This window comes from Geotrypetes seraphini, chromosome 12, assembly GCF_902459505.1.
Source record: "Geotrypetes seraphini chromosome 12, aGeoSer1.1, whole genome shotgun sequence".
Taxonomy (NCBI): Eukaryota; Metazoa; Chordata; class Amphibia; order Gymnophiona; family Dermophiidae; genus Geotrypetes; species Geotrypetes seraphini.
This window is the reverse complement of record NC_047095.1, coordinates 80653427-80674406: the sequence shown is the minus strand read 5'-3', so window position 1 is coordinate 80674406 and position 20980 is coordinate 80653427. Positions and strand designations below refer to the sequence as shown.

Below are 20980 nucleotides of genomic sequence, written 5' to 3'. Positions count from 1 at the left end.
AGAAGAAATTATCCAGTAGTAGCGATATTCAGCCATTATCTAGATAGCAACAAAATTTGGCACCCTGATAGCAGTGATACCCTTTATCTGGATAAGAAACTATCTGAATACCATTGATACCCAACTGTTATCAGGATAAGAAATAATCCAGAGAGCAGCAATAGCCATTATCTGGATAAGAAATTGTCCAGAGAACATTATATTACAAAGATTTTTTATACTCTGCAAATATCCCTCAAGTTTTATGCTGATCACAAAGTCAAAAAGAACCAGGCAGACCCTCAAAGATGAAAATTTAAATACGTAAAATAACATGAAGAAACTACTTAAGCCTTCAAAAATTTCTTAAAGAGAAAAATCCTGCCTAAAAATCAGGTAATCTTGCATCTCTCTAATTCAAATAGTAGGAGCTTGATATGCAAAACCTGCTTTAAAAAAAATGTTTTATTTCTCAGCTTACTAGGATTTGAGAAATGTATCAACATATGATCATGAAAACCTTTTTCTTTAGCTAGAATCTGAACACACTCAACTATTACTGTAATCCAGGAATGAAAGAAACATATTTTGAACTACCAAGCGAAAAACAGATTGTGGATTCTCCTCATGTTTTTTTAAATAGAAGAAAAGGTTTCTTAACCAACAGATTAATTTGTGATTCTAATTTTAGGGAACTAAATAATGTTATCCCTAAGATTTTAAGAGTGTCCTCGCATGTAAAATTCTGACTGCTCAATACTCAACCATTATCTGGATAAGAAATTGTCCAAATAGCAGGGATATTCAGCAGTTATACAGATAATTTCTTATTCAGATATCAGTCAAATATTGCTGCTATCTAGATAATGGCTGAATATCGCTACTATTGGATAATTTCTTATACAGACACGAGCGGGTGCTGAAAAATTTTCAGCCCAACCAACCAACTTCCTAAATTCTAAGCGTTATTTTGCCACTGTAGCTGAAGAGAATGTTATCTTATTTCGTTAAGTGCCAATTTGCAGAAACACAATTCTATGTTTTGACATTGTTTCAGGTCATTGATTGAACCATATCCACCTCACCTCTTCTTGGTTGTGCTGAGAACTTTTCAGCACCCCCTTGTAAAGGCTGAATATCATAGCTATTTGGATAATTACTTATCTGTATAACAGCTGAATATCACTGATATCCAGATCAAAGCTGAATATCATTGCTATCTGGACAATTTCTTATCCAGTTTTGTCCACATAGCATTGATACTGTGACAGGTTGAGCGGTCATCTCCCATCACTTCACCACCACCAGGCTCCTCTGTTCTTATTTCCCTCCACCAGGTTATTTTTAGACACACTTCACTATTAGGCTCTTCTAAAAATCAGACTACTCTGAATACACTTTCCTTATCAGTCTAGCCACCAGAACTTCTGGGTATTCTGGCTGCTTCCGGTACCATTACCGGTCTCTCCACTGGTCGCCATTGGTCCCGCTGGTGTCTCCACCAGTCACTTGCCAGTCAAGGGTCTCTGGTTTTTTGGGCTGCTTCCCTCTGGATCTTCTGGCTGTTTCTAGTACCATTACCAGTCTCTCCACTAGTTGCTACATGGCTGGCTGGCTGTCAAGCTTGAGCACTTTGGTCCTTCCTAGACTCTTTGGTCACTCCAAGCTCTATCAGGCATGGCTGGTCAAGGTTTGGCCTACCAAGGGTTAGGCTTTTACCAGCATTCCTCCTCTCAAGGATTGCCTGAGTTCCAGAAGGAGTTCTACTTTTCTAGGTTCTTTCTTCTGGAGGTCTTGTCTTCAAGTCCCTTTTTCAGTCAGGGTGAATAGAGAACTCCCAGATGTCTTTGCCATATTCATATGCAAATACGTTCCTTCTGCTGCTGAGATTTCTCTCTGCTGGCCAGTGACAGGATATACAGTACACCACATCACCGATACTCAGCCTTTGATCAGGATATCAGTGATTTACAGCTGACTGCTCAATACTCAGCTATTATCTGGATAAGAAATTGTCCAGACAACAGCAATACTTAGCCTTTACCTGGATAAGCAATTATCTCGACAGCAGTGATACCCATGGACAAGAAATTATCCAGATAGCAGTGTTGTTCATCTGTTATCTGGATAAATTATGTGTTTAGTTTAGGTCTACTAAAGAAAAACTAAATGGATACTGGCAGTGGTGCTGATGTCATTATTGGTATAGGCAGTGGCACTGACATGCTTAGCAGCACTAAATAAACCTATTCGTTTAAACACTACTATCATCGTTTAAATTAAGCTATTTGTTGTTGCTGCTGTCACTATTTTAATATCAGCCCTATCTGATCAAGTAACAGGACAAATCTGAAGAAGGCAAATGCAATTAAAAAAAACATCAAAAAGCCCAAATTGATCACTGTGTCCCTTGTATTAACCTTTAGCAAAATAGAAACTTAAAACCTATTCAGAAGAAAACTGATACAGTCAGAGTGAAATAAATAATAATAAAAAGAATTAGTGATGCAAGCAAAGACCTAAAAATAGACGAGAGACTATAACGCACACAGGCAAAAAGCGTCATGGGATGAAATTACAGGATGTAAAGGCACGAAAAAAGGATGCACAGAAGGGGAAATGTTCAGAGAATTCACCCTGGGACAAAGTGCATATTTACTTCTTATCCACAGATTTGCAACGATTATCAACATGAAAATGTGCACAAACACTGGCTTTGTGCAGTCTCTTCTTTTCTAGAAAGTAGCATACTTAGATTTGGAAATGCAATCTGCACATGCTATTTGTCCCCCTCCCCCAATCAAAGACTACCCTGGGAGCACCTCCTCTAAATGTGAGTAAGATAATGTGCACATCAAAGAGGAGGGGAGTAGGGGGGGATTTGACTTTGACAGCCAGTTTACATATTGTAGGGAAATGGATATTTACATATAGAAATGCCTTTCAAATTTGCCTTCAGAGATATCCAATCCCCTTTTCACCCATTCTTTTAAAGGGAAGTTTTATAAATAGTTCCACGTTTCTAATCTCTCCTCTGGCAGTTTTCAAAGTGAAAGTAGAGATCTACTGGTTTAAAAACTAGCACAAAGGCCATCAATAAAAAGTATCTAAAGACTTTATACTAGGCAGGCAGGATGAAATCATCCCACCACACTTTAGGGACATGCATTTTTTTGTTTCATTAATTGTATTGATTTGTAAGAGTTCATACTATTTCATGGAGTGGGCACTGAGGCCTTGATTCTATAAAAGATGCCTACCGGTAGGTGCCCAGATCAGCACATCTAGGAGCCTAACCTAATTTTTTTTTTTAATTGGCTTAATCAGCACTGATAATTAGAACTGCCATTAAAAATCAATTTGAAAACAATTAAAAAAATTAATTAGCCAGTAGGGTCTGGATTCTCTAACCGGCGCCATTGTCGGTAGCCGCCTTACAAGCGGCCGACGGCTATGTGTCAATCACACGTCGCCACTGGTTAGAGAATCGCGCCTCCGGCATAGGTGGGCGCCGGAAACGTAGGCCATGGTTTTCCAGGCCTACATTTCCGGCACCTACCTTTGATGTGAACCGACAGTAGCGTTAGGCAATGTAAAGCACCTACAGAGGTGCAATTCTGGCGCCTTGAAATCAGAGAAAAATGTCATTTAAATGATGTTTCTCACCGAGCTAGGGCACCTAGAAAACTGACACCGTTTTGAGATTTTGGGCCTAGGTGTCTAAACTGAGATGCCTACTGGCAAGTAGGCATGGTTAGAGGCAGATTTAGGGCAGATTTTGGATATGGTTTCACTTAGGTGCCATGTAGGCCAAGAAAACCCTGGCCTACATGGCAGTGCCCTTAAGGTTTTAATGCCTACAGGCGCCTAAAAATGCTTAGGTGCCATTAGGTGTGATTCTATAATTGGCACCTAGCGGATGATTGGCAACAGCACCGAATGGCACTTAGATGTTAGACACAGCTTATAGAAATCAGGCCCTAAGTAGCACATTATTACAAAATAGCACATGGTATTGCTGGAGAACATGAAGTGAAAAACAAAACAAAATTTCTGCCTGCACAAAACCTCCAACCAATCACTAAACCCTTTCTCTCCAAATTTGTGATATTACTCACAACGCAGCGCCAAAATGTCTTATCTCACACCATATCTCAAAACATGCTCAGAGACCTGGAGACTTTATGACATATTCGTCTCAAACTGTAGTCTCATTGACCAATCATTGCATATAATGACTAAAAATGCTTCATTAGCCCTATGAATTTAATCGGAGTTTCAAGATAAGTTCGTTTATTTTTGTTGAATTAACAATTGCATAAGTTCAATGAAACATTTTTGTCATTGCATGCAATGATTGGCTAGTGAGACTACAGTTTGAGACAAATATCTCATCAAGTCCCCGGGTCTCTGAGTATATATTGAGATATGGGGTTCCTTTTACAAAGGCGTGTTAGGGCCCTAAAATGCCCTGCGTGCTAGCCGCTACCACCTCCTTTTCAGCAAGCGGTAGATTTTCAGCTAGTGCACGCTAAAAACACTAGCGCACCTTCGTAAAAGGAGCCCATGGTGTGAGACAAGTCATTTTGGCACTGCGTTGTGAGTAATATACCAAATTTAGAGAGAAGGGTTTTAGTGATTGGTTTGATTTTCACAATTTTTTTTACTTCTGGCATTTAAATATTTTACCCTAATTGTCTTGTGACTCGGTCTACACTTAGGGCCTCTTCTATCAAACTGCGCTAGCAGTTTTTGGCACAGAGAGCTGCGCTGAATGGCCTGCACTGCTCCCGACGCTCATAGGAACTCTAGCCATTCAGTGTGGCTCACTGCGCTACAAACTGCTAGCGCAGTTTCATAGAAGAAGCCCTAAAACTTCATTCATAAAAAGATAATGCTCAAGACAGCATTTTCATTTTGACAACCAAATCTGTGGTGTGATGAAATGCAACCCTTCAAAGAAATAGTGTTACCGGTTTGCATTTCAGTCTCCTTGGTTTCTATTGGAAAGGCTGAATGACTGCATTCAGCACAAGCTGCTCATGAATGGAATTAAGATATATTTATTAGATATTGTTTAAAATATCACTTGTCAAACTTTAGACAATTTAACCGTTATTCTGTGTGTACCTTTGGTCTGATATTCAGAACGAGTTATACTTCCCTGCAGGTGGTAAAAGCATTGCTGGCCCATTTACGCAGATAAAATTGGGTATTTAAATTGCTTTGTGATTTTTATGGGTATAGTGTTAGTATATACACATCATTTTGTATTGTGCTATTCTGGTTCTGAATAAAAGGATTTGAAAATAATTGCTAGATGGCCAGATTCTAGATAAGTACAGTGGCATAGTAAGGGGAGGATCAGCTTGTCGCTGTCTTCACAGGGGTGCCAGCAGTGGTGCCTCTCCTTTTCTTCCATCCCGGTGTACCTCTTTAAATGTTCGTTGGTTCGTGCAGCATCTTCCACCCGCTGCTCACACCAGCCTCGACAGGTCCAGGTCGCAGAACCAGGATGTGATGTCAGAAGGGAGCCAAGGCCGGCACAAACAGCGAATGGAAGATGCTGCTCGCACCAGCAAACATTTCAAGTGGTACATGAAGGGTGAATGCTCAAGGGACAAGGGGGGGATGGGAGGTGCATGGCATGGCACGGAAGAGCTAGAGGATGCATGGTGCGGTGATGCCAGGCACCACTGCCCTGGATACCAACATCCCTAGCTATGTCACAGGATGCCATTTAGAGCATAAAAGCAAAACTCAAAACTTTTTTATTCGAGGATGCTTTCGGATAAAACTGTCCTTTTCAGGACTAAACTAATGGCAGTCTCTCTCCCCACCTATTGTTTTTACCCTTCTGTGCGCTTTATTTAAATACTGTATTGTAGTTCTTCCTTCTTTCCCATTTGTGTGTAGTTAACTTACTTGTTCTTTGTCAACGTCTACTAAATTAACACTGTCTTGTTTTTAATATTTTAATTCCAAAATGTTTTGCTACTTTTAAAGACTCCTTCTTTTTATTATTGCTGTACACCGCTTAGAAATTTGAATAAGCGGTATAACAAATCTTTTTAATAAACTTGATAATAAAGTTATAATAAAGTGCCCAGTAAAAGAACGAGGAAGGGGGGATATAGAAAGAGAAAGAGAAAAAAGAACAACGTTTAAGAGTGAAGAGGGAGGGAAAGAGAATGGAAGCATCAAACAGAAACTGAAAAGGAAAGAAGGCGAGCAAGAAAAGCAAGCACAATAGGAAGAATGCAAATGAAGCAGATAGAGTCAGTGAGAGAAATGTCAGGAGTCCACAGCATATGCTGCATTAGATATTGTGCAATACAGGAAGCCATTATGAATGGTAAAATGAAACACCACCAGAAATATGCCCCTTTAAATTAATTAGACGGTCAAAGAGTTTGCACAACTTTTATGGAGACTTAGGGAAAGAATAACCTAGAGAAAATGAAATGTTCTTAGAAACAGGAAGAGACAAAGAGACTGAGTCAAATCCTCACTCTGTACCACGGTGGATTCGGTTGGCATCCCCATGCCTGGGAGGTCTATAATGATGCTGGTGCTCTCCGTAGCCTGTTCTGTGTTTGCTGTGCTAGAGGAAAGGTCAGCTTCACTCCTCCTGACTGGATTCCCATTCCCCGTCTCTGTCTGCAACCTGCTCAGCAATGCTTGCTCACTGGTGTTTAAGCTGAGGCAGTCCTGATTAGATGGGCAGCTGTTTTTCACCGTGTCCAATTCTCGGGGATGGAGAGCATCAACGGCACTCACATTCGCAGTGGCATCGATGCATCCCATGTCGACGGCCGTGAGGTCATTTGATCTACATGAAAAAATGAGGGCGGTTTGGGGAGATGGGAATGAAAAGGAAGAACCAAAGAAATGGAAGAAGGCGGAGAAAGAGAAGAAGGATGTAGGTCAAGGGGAAAGAATGCAGGACAAAGGGAAAACCAGGAAGAACCCCCCCAAAACATCCACACAGGGGATGGAAATAAAGGCAGATGGGAAACAGAGTGGATTAGAATAATTGTAGTGAATGAAAGAAGGAAAACGGGAGGAGAGCAGAAGCAAAATAGAAAGGGGAAAGAGAAATGTTAATTGCCTGGATTATTATCTTCAAACTTTATAATTCACTGTGCATCATCTAGAAACTTTGAGACTATTAAACTTCAGAAACCAAGGCAACTCAACAGCACGTTCAACTCAACCATATGCTGTAACAAGAAACAGAAAATTGGAAAATTAGCCTAGTGGTGTGAGCAGCACACTTAGACCAGGAAGACCAAGGTTCAAATCCTGCTGCTCCTGATAACTTTGGGTAAGTCACATGACCTTCCATTGTTGCAGGCACATTTTATATCAGGGGTGAGCAACTCCGGTCCTCGAGGGCTGGAATCCAATCAGGTTTTCAGGATTTCCCCAATGAATATGCATTGAAAGCAGTGCATGAAAATAGATCTCATGTATATTCATTGGGAAAATCTTGAAACCCTATTGGATTCCAGCCCTCAAGGACCGGAGTTGCCCAGGTCTGTCTTATATTGTGCAGTCTTGGGGAAGGAAATATCTGCTGTACCCAGTGGCATAGTAAGGGAGTGCCGGGGGGTGCGGTCCGCCCCAGGTGTTGTCTTCCTAAAGGCATGGCACCTCTTCTCTCCGCCCCCCCTCCACGCATGCACACCCCTTGCCTTCCCCTGTACCTTATCTACTTTCATGGTGCATGGTTCCGCGTCGGCATTGGTACTCTCTCTGACATCACTTCCAGGCCCTGCGCCTAGGGAGTGATGTCAAAGTGCGAGCCAACACCGACATGGGCATGCTGCTCATGCCAGAGAAGTTAAAAAGGGACAGGGAAAGGGAAGGGGGGGGCGGGGAAGAGGGCGAGGGGAGGGGTGCCCCACCACGGGCACCACTCATCCTTACTCTACGCCACTGGCTATACCTGCAAGTAACACACCTGGAGCTTGAATTTGGAAAGGCAAAATATGACAGACCAACCACATAAATTATGTGTAGAATGTACTATTGTGGCTTCTATAGATAAAACTTATGGGAGTTGGGATCAGAGTAGACATTAAATTATATGTGGAGCCACAAAATTCAGCCACTTTGGACTAAATTCTATGAGTGGTGCTGGAAAAATCAGTGTAGAATTAAAATGTGCATAGTGCTATTCCCTAAACCACACCTAAAGTTAGGTCCAGTTTAAAGAATATGCATCGTGGATGGCTCCACAACTAAAACTGAAGCGAGACCATTTACGTCAGCTAAAACCTGGTGTAAATATCCATGGGTAAATTCTTGCAGATTGGGCATATTCCATAACAGTGCGCATAATTTCTAGGAGTGCCTATAACCAGCCCATACCCCTCCCATGGCCATATCCTGTTTTGAGATCCACGCATTACAATTTACACGCACCACTTTATAAAATACCCTTAGAAAGTTCTGTGTGTAAATTCTAATTAGTGCTGATAATTGTTTGTCTATGACCAATTATCAGTGCCAATTGGCTTGTTAAACAATTAAGTTGTGCACAAAATTTGACCACATGCCCAACTTAGACATAGGATAAGTGATGTGGTCCCTGATAACACCGATATTCAGTGGTACCGTTTAAACCAGTGGTTCCCAACCCTGTCCTGGAGGACCACCAGGCCAATCGGGTTTTCAGGCTAGCCCTAATGAATATGCATATAATGGAGGTGCCAGGCATGCAAATCTGCTCCATGCATATTCATTAGGGCTATCCTGAAAACCCGACTGGCCTGGGGGTCCTCCAGGACAGGGTTGGGAACCACTGGTTTAGACTGTCAGCTCCTCTGAATATATGTATAAAGCAAAGTACCATAGCCACTTAAAATCTAGCCTGAATGTCTAGTCAGTCTTCATAATCTATTTCAAATTATTTACAGTCCATTTTAATCTTCTCCTGAGGTGATCTCACTTTCAGTATGATTAGTGTGACCATATGGCTCCAGAAAAAAGGGGACGGATTGAGACATCCGGGTTTTACTTCCATTGAAAGCAATGGAAATAAGGAGAACAGATTGAGACATCTTGGTTGCTTTCAATGGAAGTAAAACCCGGATGTCTCAATCCGTCCCCTTTTTTCTGGAGCCATATGGTCAAACTAAGTATGGTATAGAGCAGAGGTAGGCAATTCCAGTCCTCGAGAGCCGGAGCCAGGTCAGGTTTTCAGGATCTCCACAATGAATATGTATGAGATAGATTTGCATGCACTGCCTCCTTGAGATGCAAATCTATCTCATGCATATTTATTGTGGATATCCTGAAAACCTGGCCTGGCTCCGGCTCTCGAGGACTGGAATTGCCTACCCCTGGTAAAGGGCAATTAGTTATCAGCAAGCTCAGTTTCTGAAGGTAGCATTTCCACGAATTCACGGTAATTTAAGGAAGGGGAGCCATTGAACGGCTGTATTTCACCCAGACTAAATTCCCAAGCTTAGAGATCAAGCTTTGTCCATCTTCATTTTAAACCAACCAGTTCCTCTTTGCTTCAGCTGTCCGCTTCTACTCAACCAAAGAAAAGTTACAACTATAGAGATCGACTTTCATAGCCATTTAGGCAGCTAAATAGTGATTTCCTTTTGCAAACGGGTTGTTTAAAAAGTGACTTCTCTCCGTATGACTAGAAATATGAGAATTATTTAACGAAGCCCATAATTTAAGCCACTTTTAGGGAAGGCATTTCTGTAGTACTTTGGGTGGGAATCAGAAAATAACACATGAAGATTACCAAATCAATATTCAAAAGCAAAATGTGGAAGTGCCCTGTTCATGAATTTTCAACAGCAATAAACACATAGCATTGCAGACATTTCTTATAGACTCCTCTGGTACTATCTCAGTAGTAAATATAACACAAGCCCACTCGAAAAACCAAATATACTCTCAGACTACACTCTCGACCTGGCTCACAGCACAGTGACCATATAAACACAGATAACATAGTGAAATATTATTTGAGGAGGTTTTTTATGCCAATGACTTTAATATACCCCGGTTAGCCTCTACCTATTTATTTACAACCTGGACTATTGGGTTTGGTGGAGGGGGGATCTGAGGCTTTTTCCTACCTCATGATAATTTTCAGGGAAGAAGTGTTTTGGGGTGCAGGCTGAGGGTTGTCCGTTTTTTATTTCAACTTCCAGTGTTCTCAGCAACATTTAATATCTTCTCTGCGGTTCCTCTGGTTATCTATGTTTATATGGTCACTGTGCTGTGAACCAGGTCGAGAGTGTAGTCTGAGACTATCTCAGTATTGCCAGGTTAATCCTATGTACTTCCCTGCCTCTTCCCTCCATTACAATAGAATAAATTTTAAAAACTTCCAGAAATCAGGCCAAGCTTGGCTCTGACTGAAGAAGAAAACCAAGAGAAGAGAGCAGACAGGAAGGGCTTTTTGCTGACTCTTGCTGACAAGAGGACATTGCACAGTGAGGTGCAGAGAACAGACAGACCTCTTCAGGCACAGGGGGTTCTGATCCCCTCCACCCCATTCTTACTGCCAGCAACTAAGATACCAGGGCAAAATCTATCATGATAGTCACTGAAATGCACATTTGAAAATGTTCCTCTTAAACATTTGGGCCCTAGGTATCTAGTTTATATTTTCCTTTCTTCAAAACTCTTGTAAACCGTGTTGAGCTCTATCCTTGTAGAGAAGATGTGGTATATAAGCTTAAGGTTTAGTTTGCCTATGTCTTAATCCAGCTTTTGTGCTGGGATAGTAGTTGAGAGTACAGAACTGTACCAATAGTCTACAATTTTCAGCCCTTATTTGTATAGCTAAGTGGTTTAATTTAGGCTAGCAAAAAGGCTGTCCTAAGTTAAATGACTTAGCATTAAGTATAGCAGCTGAATTCCACTGCTATACATACAGCAGTCTTATGTATATTCAGCACTACAGACTACAGTGCCAAATGCAGTATTTAAAAGCAGGCTATCTGCATGGTTTAAATATGGACCTATATATTTTCAAGTTGATACATGCACAATCTACCTACACAGAAAGCAGGTGCAAAAAATAAAGTTCAAATGTAAAGGACCTGCATAGTTCCTCAATGTAATATGATGCAAAATTCATGCATGAAAAAAAGGCTGCAGATGTTCTCCAGAGCAGCCAGTCTGAAAATGCCTCCAAAATGAACTGTGTTGCTGCTCCCACAGAGAAGCAAGCCTGCTGTAGGAATCCATGAAAATACAACCTTTGGAGAGCAATTACCAGTAATTATCCTTTCTTCAAAGGTAGGTAATTTTGAATACACAATGAAGGGGTTCAGCAAGCTTAAAAGATACTTCCCAAGAGTAACAAAAGCCTCAAAAAGACATCCTGAAATAAAATGTGCTTAGGTAGAAAAGGGAGTTGTGTGCTCAGTGAAAACAGACTACCGTACTGGGAAGTGCAACAGACTCAGCTAGATAGAAAATAGTGAGATGCTCCCAGCTGAGCCCAGAACCAGCTCATGTGCAAGAAGTGACTCTGAAAAGGGGGGGGAGGGGGGAGGGAGAGTTGTGTAAGATTTCATGGCAGAAGGGTATCTGAACTTTTAAACACATTTTCAGATGTGCATCTCCAGTCCAGAGTGGGATAATGTTCACCCTCACCACATCCAGCATCTCCCCTCCCCTCCCCCCCTTCGTTGTGTCCAGAAACGTTACCCTTCTCTGTTCTCCCATGCTGTCCAACAACTCTCTCCTTCCTTATCCCCTGTCATGTCCAGCATCTTTCTCCTTCCCTCTTCCCACATTCTTCATGATATCTAGCATTTCTCTCCTTTCCCATTCCCCTACCTCGCAGTGTCTAGCATCTCTCTTCTTCCCTATTCCCCCAGCCCTCAGGGTGTCCAACATATCTCCCCCCCTCCTCCCAAGGAGGTCAATGGCTTCCCTTCTCTTCTTAATCACAAGACTTGTCACACTTGGACTGAGGCCTTTATCTTCTACATATGCTCAAGGCCCTCTAGGCAGTGGCGTACCTAGGGTATGTGGCACCCGGGGCCCATCATTTTTTGCCACCCCCCCCCCCCATGTAAAAAAATATTTTTTGTAATGACCATGAAACGGAATAAATGGTCAGAATAGAAACTGGCAGTGAAAATTTTCTTTTATTGAACCTCATATATGTAACCATTATTCCAAACATAACATAACATAAATTATGTCTGAATTGTCATGACATCAGAAGTACATATGGAGTAGTTGCAGGTGATGCTTGGGACAGTTCTGATTGTGTTAGTTCGGTTTTATGTGTTTTTTGAATAGAAGGGTTTTTATTTCTTTTTGAAGGTTTTGCAGTCTGTGGTCGATGTCAATTGGTTGTAGAGTTGGGGGTCGAGTGTTGCAGCTCGAATGGCTAGGAGGTTGTCAAACAGTTTTTTTCTTTTGACGTTTTTGGTTGGAGGGTGTGTGAATGGTGCATGAGTTCTCCTATGTCTGTTTGAAGTGGATTGAATTATTTAGCTGAAGAAATTAGTTACCCCCTCATCCCACACACATTAATTCTCTTCCATTTTTGTTCCCATTATAAAAAACACTGATAAGTTCCCAGAAAAAAAAATACATTAAAATAAGAAGTGAAAACAAAGGCCCCTACAGATGAGAACATAACATAAGAATAGCCTAACTGGGTCAGACCAATGGTCCATCATGCCCAGTAGCCCATTCTCATGGTAGCCAATCCAGGATACTAATACCTGGTCAAAACCCAAAGAGTAGCAACATTCCATGCTACCGATCCAGGGCAAGCAGACACTTCCCCCATGTCTTAATAACAGATTATGGACTTTTCCTCCAGGAATTTGTCCAAATCTTTCTTAAAACCAGCTACACTATCTGCTTTTACCATAACTTCTGGCCACTTCATTTTTAAGTTTAGATCTTTCCTTTCAAACAGAGACCTTGCTAGATGTCAAATACAGCACAAGGTAACTTCACATGGACTTAGCTGTGCAGGAAATGTGAATCTCCTCATACACCCACCATATAGTGCAAAAATGTGCAAAGGTCTGTTTTTTTCTTTCGATCACTACATAGCCTAATGCCACACAAGCAGCATTGTTACAAACATATTCTGTAGGTCAATGCTAAGGATAACAAAGTTTCCTTCCTTGGACCAGAAGGAGATATTGATAAACCACTGGAAGAGATCCCAAAACAACACCCAAAGACCCATCAGTGTGTGAACCAGTTGAGTGGAGTGGACTAACTGGGGGGTGGAAATGGGCCCGGAGTTTGCTCAGCAGAATTTCCCAGACCACCTCTTCCTCTCAACACATTGACACGCTGCCACCATCACCACTAGGAACACCTCACTGGGTAGGCCAGCTATGCTATAAACTTTATAAAACACATTATTATATTTTCTTATAAAGCACATATTTTAACTGAACTCTCTGACATCCTCAGCCTTTCCATTCACAAAAATAGAAGGAAGAAAAGTTCCCATTTCCTTCTGTCTCATGTCCCTGGCCTATACAATATTTTTTTTCTGCAGACCCTTCAAAAGTCTGACCAAATCCTCGTTTCACTTGCATTATAAAGTACTGAGGATGCCATCTCTCCCCAATCCCAGGTCCTAAAGTCTAAGACAGTAGCGCAAACTAATGCTACCAGATTCAGGAAAAAAAATTTCGATTCGATTCAGCCTATTGAATTGGTTTTTCAATTTGATTTTCCTGCCCAGTTGGGTGATTTTTTTCAAAACTCCTGGTGGGTTTTATAGCTTTTTCACCCCCTTTGGCTTCTCCTAACCACACTGGCGCTGTGGTGTAAATAAAATAAAGAAACAAAAAGGACTTTTCCTCTTTCTGTTAAATCCTAGCTCACGTTTGCAGTCCAACACCAGCTCTGTCAGGATACACATTTCAAATCTGACATATTATAATCACAAAACAGAAAATAAAATTAATTTTTCTACCTTTTATTGTCTGGTTATATTTCAAATCTTGTTGGTCCAAGGCTCTGGTTTTCTTCTGATAACTTGCTTGCCAGGGTCTCCTTCTTTCTTCTTTCTGCGTGCTAACCATCCATCTGCCAACTCTGTCCTCCCTTTCCATTTCCCTTCCCTCCCCAGGAAGTCTGGTATCTTTCCTTTTTTTCATCTCCCTCCACAGATCCACCTTTTCTTAACTACCCTTTCATCTGGCACCTCTCCCTCCTTCCCCACCACCCCAGAGTCCACCATCTCTCCCCTTCTTTTCCCAATTACCCTTCTATCCAGTATCTCTATCCCTCCTCCACACCATCCCTTGTGTCCAATTTCTCTCCCTTTCAGTTCCTTCCCTCCCTAAATCCCATGGTCCATCATTTCTCTCCCTCTCCTCTATTTTCAGACCCATTATTTCTTCCTCCCCCCCCAAAGTTTGGCATATGCACGTCTCTTTGAACACCCCCTTCCCTCCGTGTACTTCTAAATCAGGGTCCCCCCAAAGGCCTGTCCCCCCTTAAAGGTCTGCCTGTCCCCCCTTGAAGGTCTGCACCCCACCTGAAGGCCTGCACCCCCTGAAGGCCTGTCCCCCCCTTGAAGGCCTGTCCCACCCCCTTGTAGGCCTGTCTCCCCCTTGTAGGCCGGTCCCCCCCTTGAAGGCCTGCCTGCCTGTCCCCCCCTTGAAGGCCTGTCCCCCCCCTTGAAGGCCTGCACCCCCTTGAAGGTCTGCACCCCCCCGAAGTCCTGCACCCCCCAAAGTCCTGCACCCCCCTGAAGGCCTGCACCCCCCTGAAGGCCTGTCCCCCCCTTGAAGGCTTGTCCCCCCCTTGAAGGCCTGTCCCACCCCCTTGTAGGCCTGTCCCACCCCCTTGTAGACCTGTCCCCCCTTGAAGGCCTGCCTGCCCCCCCTTGAAGACCTGCCTGACCCCCCCTTGAAGGCCTGTCCCTCCCCCTTGAAGGTCTGCCCCCCCCCCCGAAGGCCTGTCCCCCCCTTGAAGGCCTGCCTGCCCCCCCGAAGGCCTGCCTGCCTGCCTGTCACCCCCCTCCCCCTTGAAAGCCTGCCTGCCTGCCTGCCCACCCCACCCCAAAGGACCGCTCGCCCCCCTGGCCTCCCCGCACCACCTATGAAGCAGCACTACCTATGCTCCCGGCCTTGCCGTTCAGTCCCCCCTCCACCACCCCCGAAGGACCGCTCATCCCACTGACCTTCCTGCACCACCTATGAAGCAGCCGCAGCAGGATCGCGACGTCAGCTATCCCTGCGCTGCTTAGGCGCTGCTTCCTGCGCCGCGGTCCTGCCCCTCGAGGGGCGGGACCGCGGCACAGGAAGCAGCACAGGGATAGCTGACGTCGCGATCCTGCTGCGGCTGCTTCATAGGTGGTGCAGGAAGGTCAGTGGGGCGAGCGGTCCTTCGGGGTGGGGGGACTGAACGGCAAGGCCGGGAGCACCCCCTCAGGGCTGGCACCCGGGGCGGACCTCCCCTCCCGCCCCCCCTTGGTACGCCACTGCCTCTAGGTTCTGCCCCTTCTGAAACCAGAAGTTCAAAGGGATTGAGACCCATTGAGTCTTTGGAAGGCATATATATTCCAGGCCCCACACAGGACATAATAAGTGTTGTGTCAGCAATCTGACTGACATGCTACAAAGGGGTTAAGAAGGGGCACTGAACACCTTGGGGAAGATGCAAAGATGCTGAACACAAATATGTTGATTGCCACAGCTATGCCACTTTCCAAATTGTGCTGCCCTGGGTAATGCTAGTTTATCTAGATGATGGGCCAGTCCTAAGCATAGAACAAAGAGTCTCACAGAAGATGAGGTGAGAGTTTAGAAGATTCTAGAAGCGGAAAGAGAGAGAGAGACTCTACAAACTAGGGTAAACACTGTGGTAGAAATAAATAAGGATCTTGCAATTTCTGAGGGTAATTTTGGTAGCGTATATTGCTGTAAATGCACTGGTAGCAGATTTTTTTAAGGAAAACAATCTGGTGTTTTGTTTTGTTTTTGAAGACTGCCTGTAACATAGTGGATCTGTTTTATTTATTTATTTATTTGGTGGGTGAAGAAAAGGAGGACAGTACATATTGTTCTAAAAATCAAATCTGTGCATGTTGATTACCCTCTTGAACCAAACAGGGGCACCTCTTTGCAATCCACCTCAAAATATGTGCATTGTGAAAGCCCATCTGATTAAAAATCTATTCGCCTGGCTAAATAGCAGTGCATGTTGTTTAATCTATGTCACAAGGACAAAGATGAACAGAGACTGTTCTGCCAAGATGCAGATGTAAAGTCCTTGAACATTCCACAATTTCAGAGACAACACATGCTATAAAAATGTGACTACCTTGATCGTGAACATTTATGCACAGAACTGGAGAGCTAGCTATGTCAGATAGAAGGGGTCAAGTACTCAACAGAACAGATGCAAATACCTATTTTTGTAGTTCCTCCTGAATGACTATATACGGTAAAACCTTGGTTTGCAAGCATAATTCGTTCCAGAAGCATGCTTGTAATCCAAAGCACTCGTATATCAAAGCGAATTTCCCCATAAGAAATAATGGAAACTTAGATGATTCGTTCCACAACCCCAAAACTTTAATACAAAATACTATACGTACTTGTATTGAAAGACCTTACTCATTTTGAGCAGTCACTATACTCCTGCAGCATCAGAGAGAGAAGAACCATCGGCTCAGTTGAAATGATGTGACGTATATATACTATATGTACTCGTATTGCAAGACTTTGCTTGTTTAGAACAGTCACTACAGTCTTGCAGTGTCAGAGAGAGAATAACCATTAGCTCAGTTGTGATGATGTGACATGTGTATACTGTATGTACTTGTATTGCAAGACATTGCTTGTATATCAAGTTAAAATTTAATAAAATGTTTTGCTTGTCTTGCAAAACACTTGCAAACCAAGTTACTTGCAATCCAAGGCTTTCCTGTATTTTAAAAAAGATGTGCCATTCTCAAAATGAAAGCCAGGCTGTCCTGGCCCACTAACCCATAGCAGTAGTACCATGAGACTATTGACAGCAGCCATTTTGACAGACAGAGCAGCTGGAGCTAATCCAAGTGTAATCACTTATGTCACCCATACCTTCCACAAACCCTGGGTGGGTCAAGTCTCATGGTTGGGGCCAGTCTCAGACTTATTAGGAGGTAAGGCCTAGGCGGGTACAGCTTCTCAGGGTCTCTTTTGTACATTTTAGCCCTGTCAAGGGAAGGGAGGTTGCAGGGACTGCTAGTCCACCAAGATGCAAAGCACCCCAGGGAGGGAATCTGGAGACCTTTAATTTGGACAAAGCAGACCCTTTAAATGGGCAACCACCGCCACTCAAAGCATCTCCATTTTATTCATGTCACCACCGCAGGGAATGGTCAAAGTCCTAGCCATGATGTCATTTGCAGCCTCTAGCTAAATTTCTCAGAAACAGGTTTGTACATTAGTACATGAAGCTCTTATTCTGTGTTTGGTGAATGATTTTCAGCTGCAGATGGAAGGAACTAATGGAATGAGATAAAACTCATTAATGTTTTCTGCAGTCTTTCACATTCCAAAGTCCAAATTATCCATTACTGACATGCACCTTGCTCAGCTGAAACAACAGAATCTCCTGAAGATTGACCAGTCCTGGAACACATAAGGAGATCACTGAGAGCTCTGACAATCAGGTATAGCAAAATCCTTCCAGCCTATGATATATTAAACCAGATCACCTATTTGTGAAGGCCACATAGGCACCTATTTTAATCTTATACTATAAAAACACAGATGCAAATGATAGCACATACAGGACATTCATATTTCATAAAACTGTTGCATAAATCATCTCTTCCTCGAACACATCTTAAGTCACATAGAAGTACGCACTTAATTACACTGTGCATACTTTTAATGTGAAAATTTTTATAAGATGCCTTTTACGGGTCTATACTGGCATAAAGGTATCCTCTATGTGCAAGGCTGGTAGGGTCTTTGAGCTATGTTATGCTCTTCTTTCCAAAGGGACTGGGCAAGGCAAAATTAACCCTTTGTTGAGTCCTAGGCAAATAAAGATGATGGTCCCCCATCTTATTATGAAAACATTTTAACATGCCCACAAATGGGGTCCTACATGGTTCTGATTGTATGATAAAAACTGCCAGAGGAAGAAGCAACAGGTAAGAAGCACTGTTCTGTAACTCATTGATCCACAGGAGTTAGGAAGAATAGACAGACACAGCAGTAGCTTGGGATTGTGCCCTTGCTGCCTTAGGAGGCATTAAATTAGCACATCTAAGAAAACCTCTAAACATTTGGGCTCTAGGTACATGTCTAGTTTGCCCAGTGGTGTAGCGAAGGGAGGTGGACCGCGCCAGGTGCCGTCACATCTCTTCCTTGCCGCCCACTCATCTTTTAAAATTTCCCTTGGCAGTGAGCGGCAGTTCCTACCTGCTGCTCAGCCTACACTCTGCTCTCCTTCTGATGTCACTTCCTGGTCATGGGGCCAGGAAGTAACATCAGAGGGAGAGCCAAGGCCGGCATGAGCAGCAGGTAGGAGCTGTTGCCCGCTGAGCACCTCTTTCCATCATTACACTGCTGAGTTTGCCTATGCTTTAATTCTGCCCTAGGGTTAGAAAGATTAAATTAAATCTATCTTTTAACTGTATAAGGAAATGACAGAACTGAATGGTCAATATTCAGCACTGAATATTCGAGGCTGACTGGGCATGAGTTTGCTGCTGGGGTTATGAACAGGTGTAAGTCGATATTTAGCCAGGGCAGGACTGCATACAACATTTATTCAGGACCCAGCTCACTACTGGCTGTCACTCTCATAGCTGTGAGTCATGGCCTGCAGTTTTCACACCTGCAATCATTATAAGTCCCTCCACAATTTCAATTCCACTCTAAATCCTACCATCACTATAAGCCCCTCTACCCCAATTCTGATCACTCCCTGACCCAGCCATAAATAAAGGGCCCCTGCCTAATTCAGATCCTCCCAAACCCTGCCACAGTTACAAGCCCCTTTATTCCAATCATCCCCAGGATCCTACCAACAATACAGGCCCCTCACCATCCTTAAGCCCTCTCCATGTCCAAGTAGGCCCCCTTGGGCCTATCTTAAGCTCTCTAGTTGTCCAGTGGGTCATCAGGGCAGGTGTGAACCCCACTTCTGTCTCCCAGTGACTGCTGCTTTAAATTGGATGCCTTGATTTTAGTGGCAGTCTCGCAGTACTACTGCTAGAGGTTAGCCATCCATATATATAGGGTGATCTCTAGCAGTAGTACCTTGAAATTACCACTAGATTCACAGCTGCCATTTTACAGCAGCAGCTGTTAAGGAAAGGAGCAAGTGGAGTTCCCTTCCTGCCCAAATGACCCACTGGACCATCAAGGAGATTAAGGTAGGTGCTGGAAGGGCTATTTCGACAATAGGGTGATTAGACTTAGGAGTAAGGTTACCAGATTTTGCATGAGTAAATTCCAGACAGGTAGCCCCACCCCTCAGACACATCCAATTCCACCCAGCCCCACCCTGATCTGCCTAAGTCACGCCCATTCTGCCCCAGCCCCACCCCCAAACCTTTTCTTGAGCTCGGAGCCACGTTTGGAGGGCCTCTGAGCATGCGCATTTGTGATGCGATGATGTCACACGCATGCACACATGCATATGATGTAACCGTGTCTCATCCGCACATGCGCAGATGCTCTCCCCGAGCTCACAGCTTTTCAAAACCAAAAGTGCCGGGTTTTGAAAAGCCATCCAGATGCCTGGACAGTCCTCTAAAAAGAGGACATGTCTGGGAAAATCAAGACGTCTAGTAACCCTACTCAGGAGATCCTGTAATAATAGTGGGATCAGGGGAAGATTGGAACTAGTGGGGAGGGGGGGTGCAGGAGGAAAAGTGTGAGATATATAGTCCACCACTGAGAGCTATGTGGGTGTCAGCCGATATTTAGTGCCAGCACCTGCAGAGCTAAATGACCAAAATTAGGACTTCTATTTAGGTGGTACAATTTGCTTACTTAGATGTGTGTAAGGTTACCCATATGGCTCCAGAAAGTCAGCCCAGGCTTCGGTTCCGTCCTGACCCATAGAGCCAATAACAGCATCCCTCCCTGATGAAGAGCCGAAACTCGAGTCGGGGGGACAGGGATCATAGAATGGTTTGATAAAGAAAAAAAAAAATTTAACCCACCAGCACCGTTATATGGCACATGAACACCACTGAGGATTAACAATATTCATCAATCCATCCATTTCAGATAAGTCAAGTTTATTTTTATTGGTGTAGATGATTTATCTAGTTACATGGATGGGCAGGGAACAGTGAAGGCAGTGATGGTCCCCTTGTTAACCTCAGATTGGTGTCATCACTGAATCAAAGGTTATAAGGTCTGAGAACTTCACTATTGGTTATAAATTTTATAAAAATTTTAAAATTAATCCAGAGCTGTGATTATTGAAATTCCAGAAAAGGAAGACAGATTGAGGCATCTGGGTGTCACTTCCTTTCAAAGCAATGGAAGTAAAACCCGGATGTCTCAGTTCATCCTGCTTTTTCTGGAGCCATATGATAACCCTAGGTCTGTGAGCACCAGCAGTGAATATTGCTGGCACCCGCATAGCTGCCAGTTCCTCTCTGACCACCTCCAGAATGCCTCTCCTCGGCCCATTTTAGAAATGATAGTTTAGTGCCAATATTTAGCTATGGTGCCTGGTTCGGTGCCACTGAATATTGGTGGCAGGCCTGCAGTACAGGTCTCTCCTGCCCACTTAAATCACTTTGAATATTGCTCCCTGAATATTTATTTAGGGATAGTTAATCTGTATCCATAGGCACCATATGGTTAATGTAAAGGAAACTGTAATTCGCCTCTGCATTGTTCACAACACCTGTCCGATTAATGCTATATCAAGGTTATGTTATAGAAAAACTGTGATCTATTTTAGTTCTGTGAACTGAATTCACATCAAGTTCTCTGGTCAGTGGGGTTCGCTCTGATACAGACAACTGAATTCAATTCTGAACCCTCAG

The 20980-nt window shown here is 43.3% G+C and overlaps 1 protein-coding gene across 1 annotated transcript in view; it reads right to left on the bottom strand.

Moving 5' to 3' along the window:
• Window positions 1-20980, bottom strand: part of CACNA1E (calcium voltage-gated channel subunit alpha1 E) — a 791083-nt gene that overhangs the window by 170477 nt on the left and 599626 nt on the right. Inside the window, exon 20 of the mRNA XM_033915447.1 lies at window positions 6492-6811. Within this exon, the coding sequence (XP_033771338.1) occupies window positions 6492-6811 (320 nt within the window). The remainder of the gene's footprint in view (window positions 1-6491; window positions 6812-20980) is intronic.